This window comes from Manacus candei, unplaced genomic scaffold, assembly GCF_025592945.1.
Source record: "Manacus candei isolate 608988 ecotype Guabito, Panama unplaced genomic scaffold, ASM2559294v1 h1tg000077l, whole genome shotgun sequence".
NCBI lineage: Eukaryota > Metazoa > Chordata > Aves > Passeriformes > Pipridae > Manacus > Manacus candei.
This window is the reverse complement of record NW_026138125.1, coordinates 6,548,456-6,565,853: the sequence shown is the minus strand read 5'-3', so window position 1 is coordinate 6,565,853 and position 17,398 is coordinate 6,548,456. Positions and strand designations below refer to the sequence as shown.

The window sequence follows — 17,398 nt, the reverse complement described above, 5'->3', positions numbered from 1 at the left end:
CTTTGTTCTTCCAACCCCAAATTACCCCAAGGCACTGAGAGACACTACTGTGGGCATCCAGCCCCATATCCTCATGAAGTAAGGAAGTGCTGTCATCCTTGTTATCCTGCCTTGGAGAGGCAGGAAGGACAGAAAGAGGAGGAGGAGGAGGAAGAGAACCATCTCAACCATCTGTATCCTAAGGGGAGGTGGTGGCACAGACAGGGAAGGGAAGGGAACACCTTGTCCCCAGCTGGCACAGGGGGTCAGTCCCTCACAGGAGGCACTTCCTATAAAAACCCTTCCCTCTAATCACAGAATCACAGGATGGGTTGGAAGGGACCTTAAATCTCATCCATTCCACCCCCTGCCATGGGCAGGGACACCTTCCACCAGCCCAGGTTGCTCCAGCCTGGCTTTGGACACTCCCAGGGATTCAGGGGCAGCCACAGCTTCTCTGGGCAACCTGTGCCAGGGCCTCCCCACCCTCCCAGCCAGGAATTCCTTCCCAATATCCCACCTAAATCTCCCCTCTCTCAGCTTAAGGCCATTCCCCCTCTCTTTAACCAGGAAATCAAGCTCATGAGCTCAGCTGGGATGTTCTTCCTTGGGGGATCAATGACTTTGCCACACAAATCTAGAAGGGTACATGGGAAAATGAGGAAGGGTCCATGAGGAGACACCAAAGGATTTGATCCATCAGATAAACTGAAATAGGGATGATCTTGGAAAAAACAAGCACCAAAACTGTCTATCTGGCATAAAAAATTACTTCTCTTAAGTATATAAGTGACATATAAATAAAAGTAAAGCTCACAACTTAAAAGGAGGGGAAGAGGGAGAATTATTTAATCTCCCTTATTGAGAACTGACCTGGAATTCTAACACAGATTTAAGGAATATATTTTCCCTGCCACAGCAAATAAGCAGCAGCATCACAGAACAAACCCAATCCCAATTTCTACTTTGTCGTCCTTTTAGAAACGTCCAAAGGGTTTTTTTTCACCCCCAAACTCAATAATTTTCCTGGTTTTGTCTATCCTGATGCTTCATATCCCAGTATTTGCTGCCTCACAGTGTTCTGTCCTTGTGTTTTCACTAAAAGCTAAAAAGGAGGATAAACCCCACCAGCTCCCCCAGGTCTGACATAGAGCTGTGCACTGGGTTGGTTAAACACAGCCAGGCCCCACAGATCCTAAAACACTTCCAAGGAAGAGGAAATAATGGGAATGTCTCTGAATAAACCTGTACAAAAAACCTGAATAAAAAGGGAATTTCTCTGAACAAACCTCTGCCAGAGGGAGAGGGGCAGAGCTGGTTAAAAAGCATTATTTGGTCGCAATAGTTTTGATGTAATGACTTTTTTTTTTGGTAAAAACTAGAAAATCAGGAATCCCCCCTCAGGAGAGCTCACACAAGCAGGATGACATTTCACAGAGGCTACTGGAACTACCAGGAGAGGCACTAAAAATTCAGATATCCAAGCTCTTGGGTGAGTCTGTGACTCTCAGAACCGACAGGAGGAATCAGAGAACCAACTCCTCAGTTTGCCTTCCCCAAAAGGGAAGCAAAAAAAAACTGGGATGATTGTATTTCCCCGGTAAAGAAGGAGGATTTACTCACTTCCTGTTCCTTTTCCTGGCTCGGCTGTAGGCCTCCAGCCCCTCTGTTAGTGTCTTCAGCTTCTCTGGCTCCACCTGAGTGAAGGGACGAACACCAAACCACGTTACCCGGAGCTGCAATCCCCACACATCGCTCTCACCCCCCCCGGCAGCCTGGAATCTCATCCCAAAAAACCAGGCAGGCACAGCAGGCTCCACCCTGGAAAGCATTAAAACACTGGGACACATAACACAGTCCTTACAGGTGCCCCCAACATCAAAGTGTTCCCATCACCTCCAGCTCCTGGGTGGAAAACTGAAGGCCAAATTCCTTCCTATTCCAGAGGAAAAGCTTTATTTGTGCTTTAGGAATCCCAGACTCCTCACTAAAGGAGTCCTAAAATCAGTTATTTGAATTTTTTTTTTTTTAATTTACAAAGATCCTTTACCAACCTGCTGAGTCAGGGATGGATTTGGGCAAGGGCCAGTAGTGGTATCTGAGAGTGTTTGAGCTGGAAATTTAAGCTGTGGATATTTTAAGCAAGGGGTACCAGTTCATCCCAGCACAAACAATGAAAGCAAGAAGATAATTCATTAATTATATCATCTCTGTAATTTTAGCATTTGCATTCTCCAAACATGAGTCCACTTAACTCGATTATTTTCATCTGGCTCAAGCAACTTCTGCTTGTGAAAACAACCAAATCAGGATTTATGACACACCAACCTAAAGAAAAGCTGAATTCTTTTTTACTTTGCTACATCTTGATTGGTATTTTTTAACTGAACAAGAACCAGCTTTTGTGTTCTGACACAGGGAAAATGAATTCTATAAACACAAATTTATTAAGTTTGTACAACCCAAAAATGAGACTGAAATGCAAATTCCCTCCGAACTCAGCCTTTTCAATTCCTAAATAATTTATATTCCCCACGGAACTGATGTTTGGATGTGACAAGGGGGAAGTTAATGAGTGAGCAGGTTGTCAAAATCTCTAAAAATACAAGTTTAGATCCAATTCCCCAAGTCTTGACTCAGGCCCGTGCTAATGAAATTGGGGAATAATTCCAGGAGTCACTAATGGAAGAATCAGCACGTGGGGAGGTGGGAATTCAATTTCCAGGAATTCAATTCAATTATGCCACAAATTGGAGCGTTTTCCCCCTTAAAACTGTGCTCACTTTTAATGCAAATACTTCCAACAACTCCTCTCCTCGTTGGATTTTGGAAGAACACAAATGCACAGGGAAGAAATGGAATCTATAGGAAACCTGGGGAGCTTTTCCAAGGCAGGGAATTATCCCTTTCCATGTGTATCTAAGGAACAACCTGCAGGGGCTGTAACCACCTGCCACGAGATAAATGAGAAGGTTCAAGGGTAAATAAGAATATAAAGAATTAATATCATGTTTGGGTGACAAAGGACTTGTGTTCAGCAACAGAAAGGACTCAATGTCTTCATTATTGGCATTTTGTGATGCCTACACATTAAAACCCACTTTTTTTAAAAGAAGTATCAAACTACTACAAAACAGGGCATCCAAAGCAAGTCTACCAGATTAATAATAATTATTAGTATCAATAATAACAGCAGTTAATAATAGAATCAGTAGGAACACTAAATCATACACACAGATGGGGTTTCCAGCACGTGGATAAGTCACACCTGTAAGACTAGAAAAGCCCAGTTTAACCAGCCCAGCTTAACCAGCCCAGTTTAACCCACTAAGAACAGTGTTTGCCCTGAGCAGACTGACCAAGGAAAGCTCAACAAAGCCTTGGACCTTTCCCCTGTTGCCCTCAAACCCTTGGTCCTGCTCTGGTGATTTGAGGTGGATAATAATCAAACTCATTGATTTAATTACACATCCTCTGGTTTAGGATGTGTGGATTCAGACTCGCTCCACTCCTTCCCAGACATCTCTGCTGCTGCACCTCCCTTGGGCTCCTCTGACATCCAACAGCCAAGAAAACAAGGAAAGGAAGGTGCAAGATTCCTCCCTTCTCCTGCTGGGGAAACCCCAGCCTGGCTGCTCTCCAGCACACCCATTATTGCTCTGAACACCCCCATGGAAACCAAAACCAAACGATGTCTAAGCCAGAGAACAGGGAGAAGTACAAATCCCAGCAGCAAATAATTGTCACAATGCAGGAGGGGCACGTTTGTTACACAGACACTTCCAGAGATGTTTCAGGGAAGCTCCACGGAAAAGAGGATTTCCAGAAGTGCTGCAGGTGACTCCCACCATGGATGTGACTGAAGGGCAGAACTCCTGAAGCCCATTTGGTTTTAAAGGCAATTTCTTTTTGGTTTTCCAGGTTATTTCTCTTGGTTTGGTGTGGGGTTTTTTTTCCCTGTATCCCACCTTTCACCCCCAACTCCTGCCCTTTGGAAAGGCTGTTCACTCTGTGCTTCTTGATGGAGACAATCAGATACACTTTTTAAATTTTTTTTTAAATTTAAACTGATTAAATTAAAGGTCTTCTGATGCCAGAGGTGATCCATGACTTCCTGATGAGGGACTTGAAGTGGTACCTTGACAGGAGCATTCCCAGGCTTTGCTTCCCTGTTTTTTGGGCTTCAGCACCCAATGAAATGGGTGCCACTGGATTTCTCTCACACAATATTCATGGAATGCACACAAACCCCACAAAAACAAAGGAGGCAGGTTTGCACAAAGCAACGACACATTCTGGTGTCCCCAAACCGGGGAGGAAACACGGAATTGCCAAGGAATGGAAAGCAAAATAAATTCACCTCTTTACAGGAGTTCTAAACCCAAAACTCTTCAGTTATATCCAACACAATTATATCAGTCACAGAGATGTGGATACACAATTTTGGAAGTTAATACATAAATCCATACTGGGAATATGTGAGAGCCATAACTGTGTTCCTGATTCACATGGGACACGGATATTGTACATCTGATTTTTCCAGTTTTGTTTAATCTTAAATAGTTTGGGGTCTTCTCCTGTGCCTGCACTTCGTAAACTGACTGGAAATTTGGGGATGTGACCATCCCAAGGATTGAGCTCTGCAGCCATGTCCTGGTTTGGGCTGGGACAGAGTTACACCAGGACAAGCTCTGGAATATTGTCACCTGCAAAGAGAGACTGAAGTTCTCCTGAGTTAGGGTGCAACAACCCCACTTATTTTATAAGAACTACAAAGATAAAATGTTATACAAGTAGTGGAGACCAGACTTGGAAATATTTACTGTAATAAAGTAACCAATAACTCCTTGATAACTGTATTGCCTGTATATTCCCCCACAAGCACACGATTTGTGGACACAAAAGAAAGGATTTCAGCATGAAAGAGCAAATTTCCTCCCTACTAAAAGATGATCCAAACCTCCTTTTATGCTGAAAATGTGTGTGCATTTCCTCTGTGTCAATCAGCAAGATTCCCCTTAATACACACTCCTCCTGCTGATTCGATCACTTCTCCTTTTTTTGCAGTTTCAACACTTTTAGGTATTTTCACACCAGGTTTTGACACAGCCAGAAATTTGACCGAACACACAACGGCAGCGAAAGCCTTTTTTGGGTAACACCACTTTTCCATGCACAACTGATTTAGTAAAGCCCAAACCTAACCTCTCTGAAGGCAACTGGCACAAGTTTCTTACGGGAAACCACGGGGAAATTCAGTCCTATGAGCTACAGGTAAGGAAAAAACCCAAACCGTGCTGCTAAAATAGGAGACAAAGACCAAAATGACGACGCTTTGGTGGGCACGTGGAGAGAGAGAGAGATGTGCATAGATATATAAATATACCTTCCCCTCCTCAGCGTTCTGTTGACATGAATTGTGAACTTCTTCCTCCCTCACCAGTTTCCCAGGCCATGAAGTGAGTCCTTTGATCTGGCCCCAGACCAAGTCGCCCACGTTGAACGTCCTTGGCCTGTAGTGGAGGAGCTCGTGGGAGGAAGGCGAGTCGGGGTTCCTCAGGTCCTCCTCGCTGCTGATGCTTTTAGCATCCGAGGGGCTGGGCACGCACCCATTAATGCTTTTGGCATTAAAATCTCCATTGTAATGGATGTAGTCTTTCACCAAGGAGCTCTCCAAGCTATTGGAGGAGCTCGGGGATTGCTCTTCCAGACCCAGGTCTTGTTTGGAAGCGCTCAGCAGGTCCCCGAAGGCCCTGCCCTGCTGCGGCCTGTTCCCGTTGATGTGTGCACAGCGTTCCACAGTGTTCTCCAGTCTGTCCTTGAAGCTCAGCATAGTTCTTTTGTAATTGTTATACCTGAAATTCTCCTCCAGCGCCTTCTCGCTCTGGCAGTTCCTCTGCGGCAGCAGGGCCTGGTGCTGCTCCCCCGGCAGCAGGGGCAGCGCCGAGGCGTTGTTGGGCCTCTCGTGGCACGGGCTGCCGTGCAGGTGGGAGTGCTCCAGGAACTCCTCGCACTTCCACCTGTTCAGCTCACCCACCGGGCTCTGCTCCCCTTCCCACTGTTTTTTGGGGGTGTTACAGCTGGCCGCCTTGTAATACTCGTAGCCCTCGCCCTCCCCGGGGTTCTTGCCGTGCTCGGCGCCCTTGGGGCCGCGCGCGCCGCGGGCGCCCCTGGCCCTGCCCTCGTGCTCGGGCACGGCCACGCCGCGGCCGTGGATGACGGCGCTGACGGCGCTGGAGAGGTTCAGGGGGTCCCCGATGGAGGCTGTGAAGGCACTCATGGCACTCAGGGCGGGGATGGGGCTCATCTGGGTGGTGCTGCTCACGGCCGTGGTGATCACCACCTGCATCCCCTTGCTGGCCGCGTCCACCACCGCCTTGTAGATGGCGTCCACCGACGGGTCCCCCGGGCCACCCACGGGCAGGGAATCCTTGGGCTGCTGCCCCAGGGGGGGCTCGGCCCGGGGCTGCAGCTCGCAGGAGGGTTCTGGGAAGGGAGGGAGCATCGCGTTGGAGCTGTCGGGAACTGGCGCCATTCCCATCTGGGTGATCATCCGCTTGTTCAGGACCGCGGCGTCCTCCTGCATCCTCACCTGGGGAGGGACAGGAGAAGATGGGAGTTCATATTCTGGATTAATGTTTCATGGAATTGCAGAGGTGTTGGGGTTGGGAGGGGCCTCTGGAGACCACCCAGTCCAACCCCCCTGCCAAGGCAGGGCCACCTGCAGCAGGTGACACAGGAACTCATTCATGTGGGTTTGTAATGTCCCCAGAGAGGGAGACTCCACAACTATTTCAACAGACAAACTTGGTCTCATTTTAATTAAACCCCGAGGTGGTGGCCAGGGTGACTGTTCCTCACAGGACACCACTTCATTTTGATTAAATTCCAGTTATGAAGTTAAATGCAGAACAAGGTAGAGAGAAAACAAAAAACCCTAATTCAGAGGAAATGAGATCCACTGGCTCTCAGACTTTGCCTCGTGGATCAAACTGGACATCTTGACATGATCCAGCCCCCCATGCACTGCTGAGACTTCACCATCATCCCTTTCAGAGCCTTTCAGAAATTTCCTCTTCTGACTGAAGCTCAGCTCTTTCCTTTTCTTCTCTCAAATCCTAAACAACTCCACCAAGGTCAGTACTTTTGTTATAGAATCCCAGGATAGTTTGGCTTGGAAGGATCTTAAAGCCCATCCAGTGCCACCCCTGCCATGGGCAGGGACACCTTCCACCAGCCCAGGTTGCTCCAACCTGGCCTTGGACACTTCCAGGGATCCAGGGGCAGCCACAGCTTCTCTGGGCAACCTGTGCCAGGGCCTCCCCACCCTTACAGCCAAGGATTTTTTTCCTAATATCCCATCTAAATCCCACAACCTTCTCTTCTCTAGGCTCCTCCAGCTGAGATGATCCAGTCCAAGCTCCAGCTACAGGAGGTTGCACAGGATCACATCCAGGTGGGTTTTATGTATTTCCAGAGAAGGAGATTCCACAGCCCCCCAGTTCTGTTCTCAGCTATTCTTTCCTCCCTTCCTGGCACCTCCAGACTAAACCAACTGAGTTTTTTGAACTCCCTGTCACATCCACAGGCAGGGATGACAATGGCAATGAGAGCATTGTAACAAAACACTGCAAAGAACAACATGAAAATATTCCAAAAGCCCCTTTAAACTGCTTACCATGACCATTATTTATAGAACTGGGAATCTGGTGCAAAAAACCACTGAGCTAAAGCTACCAAAATTCACACAAGAGAGGGAACAGGCAGGTAGAAAATGGAGATTTTGCAGTGGAACATCTACACTGAGAAATGACACATCTCCTTTTCCCTCCTTACAGGGTAAAAGCACTGCCTGGCTCTATCTCCATGTCCCATCCTCACATCTGGAATTCTGCAGCAACCACAGCAACCCCGAGTAACAATAAATCCGTATTTCCCTCCGGGTTTATTCCCTCCTTTTGCCATGTCAGTGTGTTGGTTGGATGTTCAACCTGCACTGTGAAAAACTGGCTATTCAGGTGAGAGCAGGAAAGGATCATTTTTGCACACTTTGTCACTGTACATTCACTCTAATCCCTGTTTTCTTCAGGCTGCAGAATCCAGCAGCTCTTCCATGCAGTTGCAGTGGGAATACAAGAGGACTGGCACACACAGTCACCTACAATAACTCATTAAGCTTCTAATTATTGTGAAGTGGTTCCAGCATTTATTTCTCACTGCTGCATTATCAGAATGGGCTGAATGGGAATTTATGATCCTTTCTGCACAATGGAAAAGAGTTTTGCTAAAAATTCATAGTATTGTCAGCACATAAATAGCATATTTTTTTCCATACATGCAGCATAACTCCTTCCAAGGAAACTGGACCCAATCCCTGCAGAGAAAGGTATAAAATTTCCATAAAAATGTCACTGATTTGCAAAACTCAGAGTGAAAGAGTAAAATGTAGACAGTGTATATATATAATTTATATGGATCATAGTGCCTTAATCAGCAAAGAAACCCAGAGCCTGGGGGATGCAATTTTGCCTCCTGAGAGCTGCACATTTGTTGGAATATTGCTTCCCTCTTGCTTCCTACCTGGAAATTCTGGAACAGACAGGCCATGGGGTTTGGGTTGTTGGCTGGGCCAGGGATTTGGGGCTGGCCCTGAAAGCCCTGCACGTTCTGGTAGCCCTGGAGAAGGTGCTGCTGCTGCTGCTGCTGCTGCTGCTGCTGCTGCTGATTGGGAGGAAACATCTGATTGTTGTTCAGGAGCGACTGGAGATGACTCAGCTGATGGTTGTTCAGAGTAGTGTTCAGGGATGACATGTCACCTGCAACCCAAACACAGGCAAACACGAGTCACGACCGTTCCCAGCCTTCAGCAGGGATTTCCTTGACTCCAATTTTAACTGACTGCTGAAAATGCCTCTGTGAAACAACCCTGCTCCCCTCCAGCCTCCCAGAGGTCCTCAAGGGATGTCTCTCCTGCTCTTTGTTCCTCCTTTCTTCTGTCACATCCACCTGGATCTGCCTGAAGGGCCCTGACAAGGCTCTGGGAACAGGCAAGTTTGGCAGAAGGAGCCTCTGTGACAGCCCATGTCTTGGAATCTCCTTCAAACAGCACTGGGGTGGGGGGAGGGAGGAGGAGCAGAGACAGAGAAAAGTGAAAATAATTCAAAACCCCAACAAAACTGGTTTTTTAATAATTATGACACGAGCCAGCTGTGAATGAGAAAAGGCTTTTTTGCCCCAGACATGGAACACCAAACAATTATTTTTGTACATTCTAGAGTAAAAATTGTAGTAATAGTTTGTATTATATGAAAATCTCAATGTGGAAATTCTAGTTCTAGTAAAATAAACATGAAACAGTAAAGCTTAAAATATATCCATTTTTTACTTGGTTTCTTTTTTTTTTTTTAATTAAAAGCTCTGGTTTTCCTTAAAATTTCCATTTGCAGAATCACTGGTTAGTTGTATTTTACATGGAAAATGTGACGTAGGGTCGAGTCCACTGCAGCCATTAGTAGGGCAGTATGAGGTATTAAGTTAAATATTTAAGTTAAAATACTTTATCAGCTCTTTGCCACTATTTAATTCCTCACATTTAATGAGATACACAGACCAAACAGAGAAGCACTAACTCTATTACATATTTTTGGTAAAAATAATCAAAAAATCATCACCCAGGATAAAGAAATCTTGTATTTAAGAGGTTTTTAATCACTTTTTTTTTGAGATGTAGGTGTTGGTCCTGCACAGCTACTCCCACTAACCCTGTGCTGCCACACTCTGCACCCAGGGAGGCTCCTGAGCTGCTGCTCCTTGAGCAATGAAACAAGTGCTGACACAATTTTCCGGTGTTTACAGAAGGTCTAGGTGGCAGAATTAATAATTTTCCAAATCAGTATTAAACATTGAGGAATCCAAGCAGAATTTGCTTTAAATCTCCTGCCAGAAGAGTTATTCTCCACAAACAAGCTGTCACACACACATAAAAAAAAAAAGGGTGGCAAAGCGGAGTTTTTGCAAAGAGAAACGAAAATCCAAAGCTCCCCCTCCCCTCCCCTCTTCATTTGATTCCTTTCTCTATTTTTTTAAGTTTCCTTTTATAGCTGGGAAGAAAACTGGACTTACCAAGCAGGCCCGTCCCCAGGAGAGGGTTAAGGAGCTGTGGCACCACAGAGTTACTGTTGAGTTTGGCTGGCCCAGGAGCACTCCCAGCACTATTAGATATGTTCAGCAAGGTTTCTGCCATGGACACCACGGCCGTGCCACCGCCCAGCGCCGAGACAGACAGAGCTGCCACCGACGAGGACGTGGTGGTGGTGGTGGTGGTGGCCTGGGAGGAGGTGGCAATGGAAACCTCCGGGTGGCCGGTGGAGTTCAGGACACCCCCCACCAGCTGGGGGTTCAGGGCCATGAGCGCCGAGGGCCCCGAGCCGGCGGGCAGGAGCAGGGGGTTGGAAGCCGCGTCGGCGCCTGGAAAGCTGGGAAGGGGGTTGGACAGGAGGGTCTCCACCCTGGAGCCGTCGGGCAGGGGCTCGGGGGGGGCCGGCGGCTGCGCGACCGAGGGCACGGGGGGGTTCTGCTGCTGCAGCAAATCTGAGATGGTCACATTGAAGGATGGCACGGGGAGCATGGCAGCAGCTTGGGCTTGGTTCTGGAGCAGGGCTGCCAGGAGCTGGAAGTGCACGGGCTGCAGAACCTGCCCGTCCACGTCGCCGGAGAGAAAAGCTAAAGCGGCGTTTACATTCGGGTTGAGAAAACCTAAAGGGTTGAGGTTGACCTCGGACTTGCCTTCTCCCGCTGAAGGCTGCAGGATATTTAATAGGTTCTGGTTTAGGAGCTGCTGCTGATTGACGGGCAAGGAGAGAGGCAGGGAGCTGAGGAGGTTGGGGTGCAGGGCGGGAGGCAGGCTGCCGCTCCCGGCGCTGTTCTGCGGGAAGGGCAGCGGCGCCTCGGGGCCGGAGAAGGGGAAGTCGGTGCCCACGGGCAGCTGGCCCTGCTGGAGGGGGGTCCCGGCTGCCGTGGTGACAATGACACCGTCCTGCAGCACGGAGGTTGTCTTGGTGATGGCAGGTTGGCTGGTGCCGGCGATGGCGATGGACGATGACGGCCCCGAACCGCCTGGAACGCAAACAAATCCAGCTGTTAACGGGGTTCTGCCTGTTGGAGACACATCCCAGTCATGCAATAACCCAAACTAGCCGTGTCTGACACCCACACACGGGAAAAAGGATGTTTGGAGCATCCAGACTTGAGTCCTTTTACAATATGGATGGATCTGCCACCAGCTACTGCAGACACCCATCGGGAATTACTGAACTTGTGTGTCCCCTGACGTTCTTCGATGGGGACAGAACAGGATTTCATCCATCAGCAAAAACCCCAAGGCAACCAGAACATAACAGAGCCAGTTGTGGACCAGTTATGGTCCCAGTTAATCCCAGTTTGGGATTAACCACTTGGGAGAAGGATCATGGATGATGCTGGGGGCGAGAGTGTGAGAACACAATCTATTTCCATTTCTATTTTATTCACGGGCTTCCGGATTTTAAATTATTATTCAAAGCGTTATTTTGGACTCCTGAATTAAAACACATGGTGAATCTAATGAGTAAAATACATTTTGATCCAGCTGTGTTGGCATTCACAGCCCCCAGTGATTTATACAGAAAAAAATGTGGATTGGGGTGGTAAAATCAAACCCATCACTTGGCATGAAAAGAAAGAGCAACTGGGTAAATTTACTATGAAAAAGTTACAAAGAAAGAGTAATAAAGTTTATCTGGGTATCTTTACATCCCTTCAGCAAAGCTGAAGCATAAAATACTGTTATTTTTTTCCTTAAGGCAGAGTCTTGAACTGGCCCAAAAAGCACCTGGGAGAATTAAAGCAAAGGGAATTGCCTTGAAATATGTCCTTCTACTTTATTTACTGCAGTTCACTGGAGAACACTGGAGTATTAGATTTATATCTAAAACTGTGTCATTATAAATGGATTTAACGATGGTTTCATGCAGTGAAATAACTTTCCATCCTCAAATGCCCTGCAAATACCAGAGATCAGAAGGTCCCAAATAATCAATTATAATTTTTCTCCACAAATACCATTTGAAAAGGGATATTCAACCACACACTCAGCTGGTAAGAGCTGAACCAACTCTTTACATCCTTTGCAACTTAAACCGCCACTTTTCAAGCACTGTGACATTCTGACAACTCAAAAAAAGGTCCAAAATTAACACAGAGCACGGGGCACTGCACTGAACTCAGTCTGGAACAAGGAAGGAAAACCCCAAAATACACATCCCACTGGATTTCCACTCATGGATTCATGTTCAAGGCCTCAGATTGGGCAGGAGGAGTGATGGGTCACTGTGGAATCACTGAGAAAAGACTTTAATTCTATTTATTCATCTGTTTATTCATTTTTAAAAAGCAGGAGAAGTCCCAAAGACCGACCTACGGATTTAAGAGATACCATTCCCAAAGTCATCCCTAGTTTTAATGGAAGAATCAGCTGTACCTCCCCAGGGATGGGAGATGGATGTTTGTAATTTATTCATGATGCTGTTTTCCATTCAGGTGAAGGAGCACATGGAAAAGTGTTTGCTGGGAAGCACATCTCAAGAGTTGGAAAATTGCTGCTGTTTTTTTGGCAAACAGGGCTCTGTTCTCTGACCCATCACCCACCACTCCTGGAGACTCCACCAGAGCATCTTCAACACCTGCCCTTTCTCCAGATTAATTAAACAACTAATTAATTGCTACTGAGGTAAAAAAAAAAATCCTGATGGATCCTGAGTAGGAGGAACAAAATGTGTCCTTATTTCAATCCAGGCTGGAGAAGTTTGGGAGTGGAAGAGGTGATGAGCAGCCAGACTTCAGCAGGAAATAAAACACAGACAAACATCCCCCTGGAGGGATATTTGATAGGAAGGCACAGCAGGAATTGGGGGAGAAAAGTCCCAAATTGGGTAGCAGCAAAGACAATATTTACAGCTACATTCTGGGACAGCTTCATGACTGAACTGCCAAAATATGAGTTCTGGATCTCTTCCCAAGTACCACCTCCGACAAGTCAGTGTTCCAGATGAAGATGTGCAGGCACAGCCATTCCCACTGGAATACAGAAGCTGCCAGAGCTTCTCCATGTCTGGCCCCAGGCCAGGAGATAAAATCTGAGTTGCATTTTCCCCCTTATAGAAGAAGTACAGGGCCCATTATGTGACAGACAGTCCTTCCCTCTGGGATCCCATGGGAACTGTCCTCCCCCAGCTCCACAGGAACTCTCTGAGATCCTGGCTTTGGAGGTGCAAGGAGAAGGAAAGGATGCCCAGGATCAGCAGGTGGATGATGGACTTGATGATCCTAAAGGTCTTTTCCAACCCCAACAATTCCCTGACTCTGAGATATGTAGAGTTCCCTGAAAGAGCACAAAAACAGGAGCACCAAAGCATGGGAATTACTCTGGATGTGCTTTGGGTCTGAACTTTATTCAAAGGGATTTCCAGACCCACATGTTGTATTTAGTGGAACTCCCTAAGGAGAACAGGATCACAGCTGTGACCACCTGCCTTTCCCTAGAGCCTGGAGAAGGACAACAGCTGGAAGAAAAGGAAGAGTTTTGGCAGGGCACCAACTCACACAAAACCCCAACACCCCCAAAACCCCACCCTGAAGTGGTTCATTGTCACCATATCCAGGCTACAAGAGGACAATTAGCAGGGTTTGGATGAGAAACACAGACAGGAGTTGAACACCAAAAGGAAATCACCACTGGGATTCCAAGGCCCACAAAACCATGGCATTGGGAGCCCTGGAAACAATGACCAGAGGGTCTGAAGGGTAAAGGTGGAATGGGAAAAAGGATGGAGGAGTGAGAGCAAAAGCCATAAAAGCCCAGGACAGAGCCTGGCTCGCAGCTCCTGCAGACACAGAGCTCTGCCAAAGGTGCTCCTGCCAGCTGTGCTGGGAAAAATAACAAAAGGAGAAACATCCAGAATGCAGGAAAAGCAGCTCTGTTGTTCCCTAAGAGGGCCAAAGGAAATAAATGGAAATTGAATAAGATCTATATTTTTAACATCATTACTTATTGTATTTAAGAGCATTTGTTGTTGTGTTCTCTTTTGACAGCAGGATCATTTTCCTGTGTGCATTTTATCTGTGTGCATTTCTCAAACTATTCCTTGACAGGTTTTCTTCAGCAGAGACAATGAAATAAGGGGTGTTACGTGTTCCAGAAGATTCACTCTCCTCGTTCACTTAAAATAAAGGAATCAGAGTGGTAGATATTTATCATTAACTTCTCAGCACTGTCCTTCCATGAAAAGGCAGGAACACACCTGTGCTGTTGGAATGGTGGGATACAATCCATAGTCTGCCTTGGTTTGGGTCCTACAGGAGTCATGGAAGGTGTCCCTGCCCATGGCAGCAGTGGAACCAGGTGGTCTTCAAGGTCCTTCCCAACCCCAACCATTCCATGATTTCCTGATTATAACTACATATATATTTTCCTAAAAGACTGCAGTTAAAGCATGCCAACGAGAAAACAATAATGTAAACAATATTATACAATTAATTTCTCTGTGAGAAACTCCCCATCATGTATTTTAGTATTTCAGTAGCCAAGAACACATTGCTGGAATTTGTGGAATAAAAATAACCCCTAAAATAGGTGTGTGAGGGACTTAGAAGTAAAAGTGCAGCACTTGTTCATTAGCCATTAACACCTGAAACGTTTCTAGGGTTGAGGACAAAGAAATGTTATGGATTCCACTTTCTCAATTCTTACTTTTCATAGAATCAGAGAATCCCAGGATGGTTTGGATGGGAAGAGACTTTAAATCCCATCCAGTCCCACGCCCTGCCATGGGCAGGGACACCTTCCACTTGCTCCAACCTGGCCTTGGACACTTCCAGGGATCCAGGGACAGCCACAGATTCTCTGGGCAACCTGGGCCAGGGCCTCCCCACCCTCCCAGCCAGGATTCCTTCCCAATATCCCATCTAACCACTCCCTGTGTCCTGTCCCTCCATCCCTTGTAAACGGTCTCTCTCCATATCCAATAAAACCACAGCCCCCTTTGTTTTACACTGGGCATTTTCTTTGCTGCTTGTTTAATTCAGAACATTCCAAGTCTGGGAAACCCTTGTCAGAGCTCACATTTAACTCCTTGGTCCTGGAACTTGCTCCCACCCTCTCCTGAGGTTAAATCCCACAGCTCACACAGGAGAAATCGGCACAGCCCTTCCCAAAAGATCCATGGGAGTGGGGAGAGTTTCCCTGTAGGTCTGACCCCGGGATCAGGGAGGTGTGAAAGCACAAAAGGATCACTCAATTATTCCCACAGCTCCCATGGTTTGTGACTCCTCCACCCACCAGGGCCACCTGTCCCTGCTCCAGGAGCTGCTGCAGCACCACATGGAACAGGAATTAGGAACAACTTCAGAGACACAAACACGGAGTTTGCAGCAGGGTAATATTGTTAAATTAGGGATTTTCAGAGCCTTCCCTTTCCCAGTGTCACCACTGATGGAAAACACACCTCACAGGCACTCAAAATCCCAGACATATTCCTGCTTTAGCTATTCCAGCCCTTCCCTGTACATTGGGAACCAGGAGCTATGCACTTTAACCATTATATTCTCCCTTTTCTGTCTGGAATGGAAAACATTTCAGATGTTTATCTGGCATCCCCTTGATTACAGAGGCTAATTCCAATTCCAATTCCAATTCCCAAGGAGCCATAATTCAGCATTTAAGCACCAAGTGCTGTCAGTCCTTATCGAGATCCTGCACAGGAGAACTGCAAAAAATGGACTAATAAATAAAACATCCTCCAGCAGGAGCAGTTAAAAACCTGAAATTCCCTCCTGTGCAACTCCCCATCCTCGTGGAATGTGCTCTGCTGGGAAATATTTACCTCCCTGTCCATGATATCCATGTTACTGTGTCTACAGTCATCACAGGGTTTTTACACTTACAACAAAACAACTGGAATGCTGGCCCCAAAATTTTCTGGGGAGGGCAAAAAACCCCCAGACTGTTTTTAGGACAATAGAAATCCTTAAAATTGGGCTTTTTAAAAATATTTAACACCTGACTGATTGTCACCCTTGGCTCTTCTCCTCTGAATTCTGAATTTTACCCTCACTGCTGGTTTTTTAACATGATTTTGGGAAAACTGTTGTGCTGTGCTCAGCTGTGGCTGCAAAACATTGGGAAGGCAAAAATTCCATAAAAAGCATTATTTCTTCCAATAATCCCCACTCCTCCCCCTGGAAAGAGCTGGATTTGCCCACTGGTTCCACTTAAGGATATTTTGGGATGGTGAGAGCTAAATATGTACAGGAAATCCCAGTTAATTAATTCAGCTTTTCTCCACAATAAGGCTCATCTTTCTGTGCTATTTTATTACTGTTTTTCACAAATCCTTTAACTTTTATCCCTGTAAATTCCTAAAAAACTGTATGGCAGTTAAAGCACCAACCAGGGAAGGGTCTGGTTCAATCAAAGGCCGTGAGTTACGGGGAAATTCAAATTTTGAGAGATAAAACAACTCAAGAAAACCACAAAGTGCATCTAAAAAAGCTGAGAACATTTTCCCTGTTCTTTACAGTTCTTATTTGAAGAGAAAAATGATCACTTTTCTCTCCCCAAAAATAATAACAGAGGAAAATAAGGTGCAGATTCAAACACCAGAGATCCCTTGTCATGGCTCCCAAGCAGGGAAAAGTCCCTCTGGAAGTTTCTGTAATCCCAAAATCAACAGGACATTTCAACTTGTTTTGTAATTAAGAGAGGAGCTGTTTGGCATCCTGTCCAGGGGTTAGTCCAGTTTAATAAGGAATTTTTCTAGGCACAACGAGTCCCCCAGAGGTGCCAGATGCTCTTCTGAACTCGGGAGTCAGGAAGTTCCACTGATTTTGTAATTCCAGGAGATCTGGAGGAATTTTGGGAAGCAAATCCATAGACTCACGTGTTCAAATACACCACTTAACGTGATATATTTGAAAATATTCCACCTTTGATGCACAGAAAAGACCGTTTTCAGGGAAGCAAGGGCCTAAATTCAGTTGATTTTCCACTTAATCCACCAGTACATTTAACCTTTAATTCATCCAACACTTTATAATTTATGGATGTGACAGCATCATCATCCCTTTCCATCCAAAGCATTTCCAGGGGATTTTGGGATACAATCCTGCCAGGAGCATCCCCAGTTCTACTGAGAATTCCCATTTTTTTATGTTGCCAGGAATTCACTCGGCTTCTCTTTTTATTTATTTTTTTTTAAATGTGTTTTGTGGAGTTTGTTTTGTTTTGTTCTGGTTTTTAACCCAACTGAGCTGACCCTTTGCATTGAGTGGATTAAATCCAAGTCTCCTAAACCACTTCTGGTTTTCCAAGGCCTTGTTCCATTCC

The 17,398-nt window shown here is 46.2% G+C and overlaps 1 protein-coding gene and 1 long non-coding RNA gene across 3 annotated transcripts in view; one reads left to right on the top strand and one right to left on the bottom strand.

The window, feature by feature from the left end:
• MBD5 (methyl-CpG binding domain protein 5) overlaps positions 1-17,398 on the bottom strand; it is a 108,341-nt gene that overhangs the window by 3,066 nt on the left and 87,877 nt on the right. For both annotated transcript variants that reach the window (XM_051810152.1, XM_051810151.1), the window contains exons 10-13: positions 10,102-11,094; positions 8,560-8,795; positions 5,366-6,571; positions 1,603-1,676 (exon numbers count right to left, since the gene is read on the bottom strand). In XM_051810152.1, the coding sequence (XP_051666112.1) occupies positions 1,603-1,676; positions 5,366-6,571; positions 8,560-8,795; positions 10,102-11,094 (2,509 nt within the window). The remainder of the gene's footprint in view (positions 1-1,602; positions 1,677-5,365; positions 6,572-8,559; positions 8,796-10,101; positions 11,095-17,398) is intronic.
• Positions 1-17,398, top strand: part of LOC127481214 (uncharacterized) — a 228,311-nt gene that overhangs the window by 169,442 nt on the left and 41,471 nt on the right. The gene's annotated exons all lie outside the window — the stretch shown is intronic.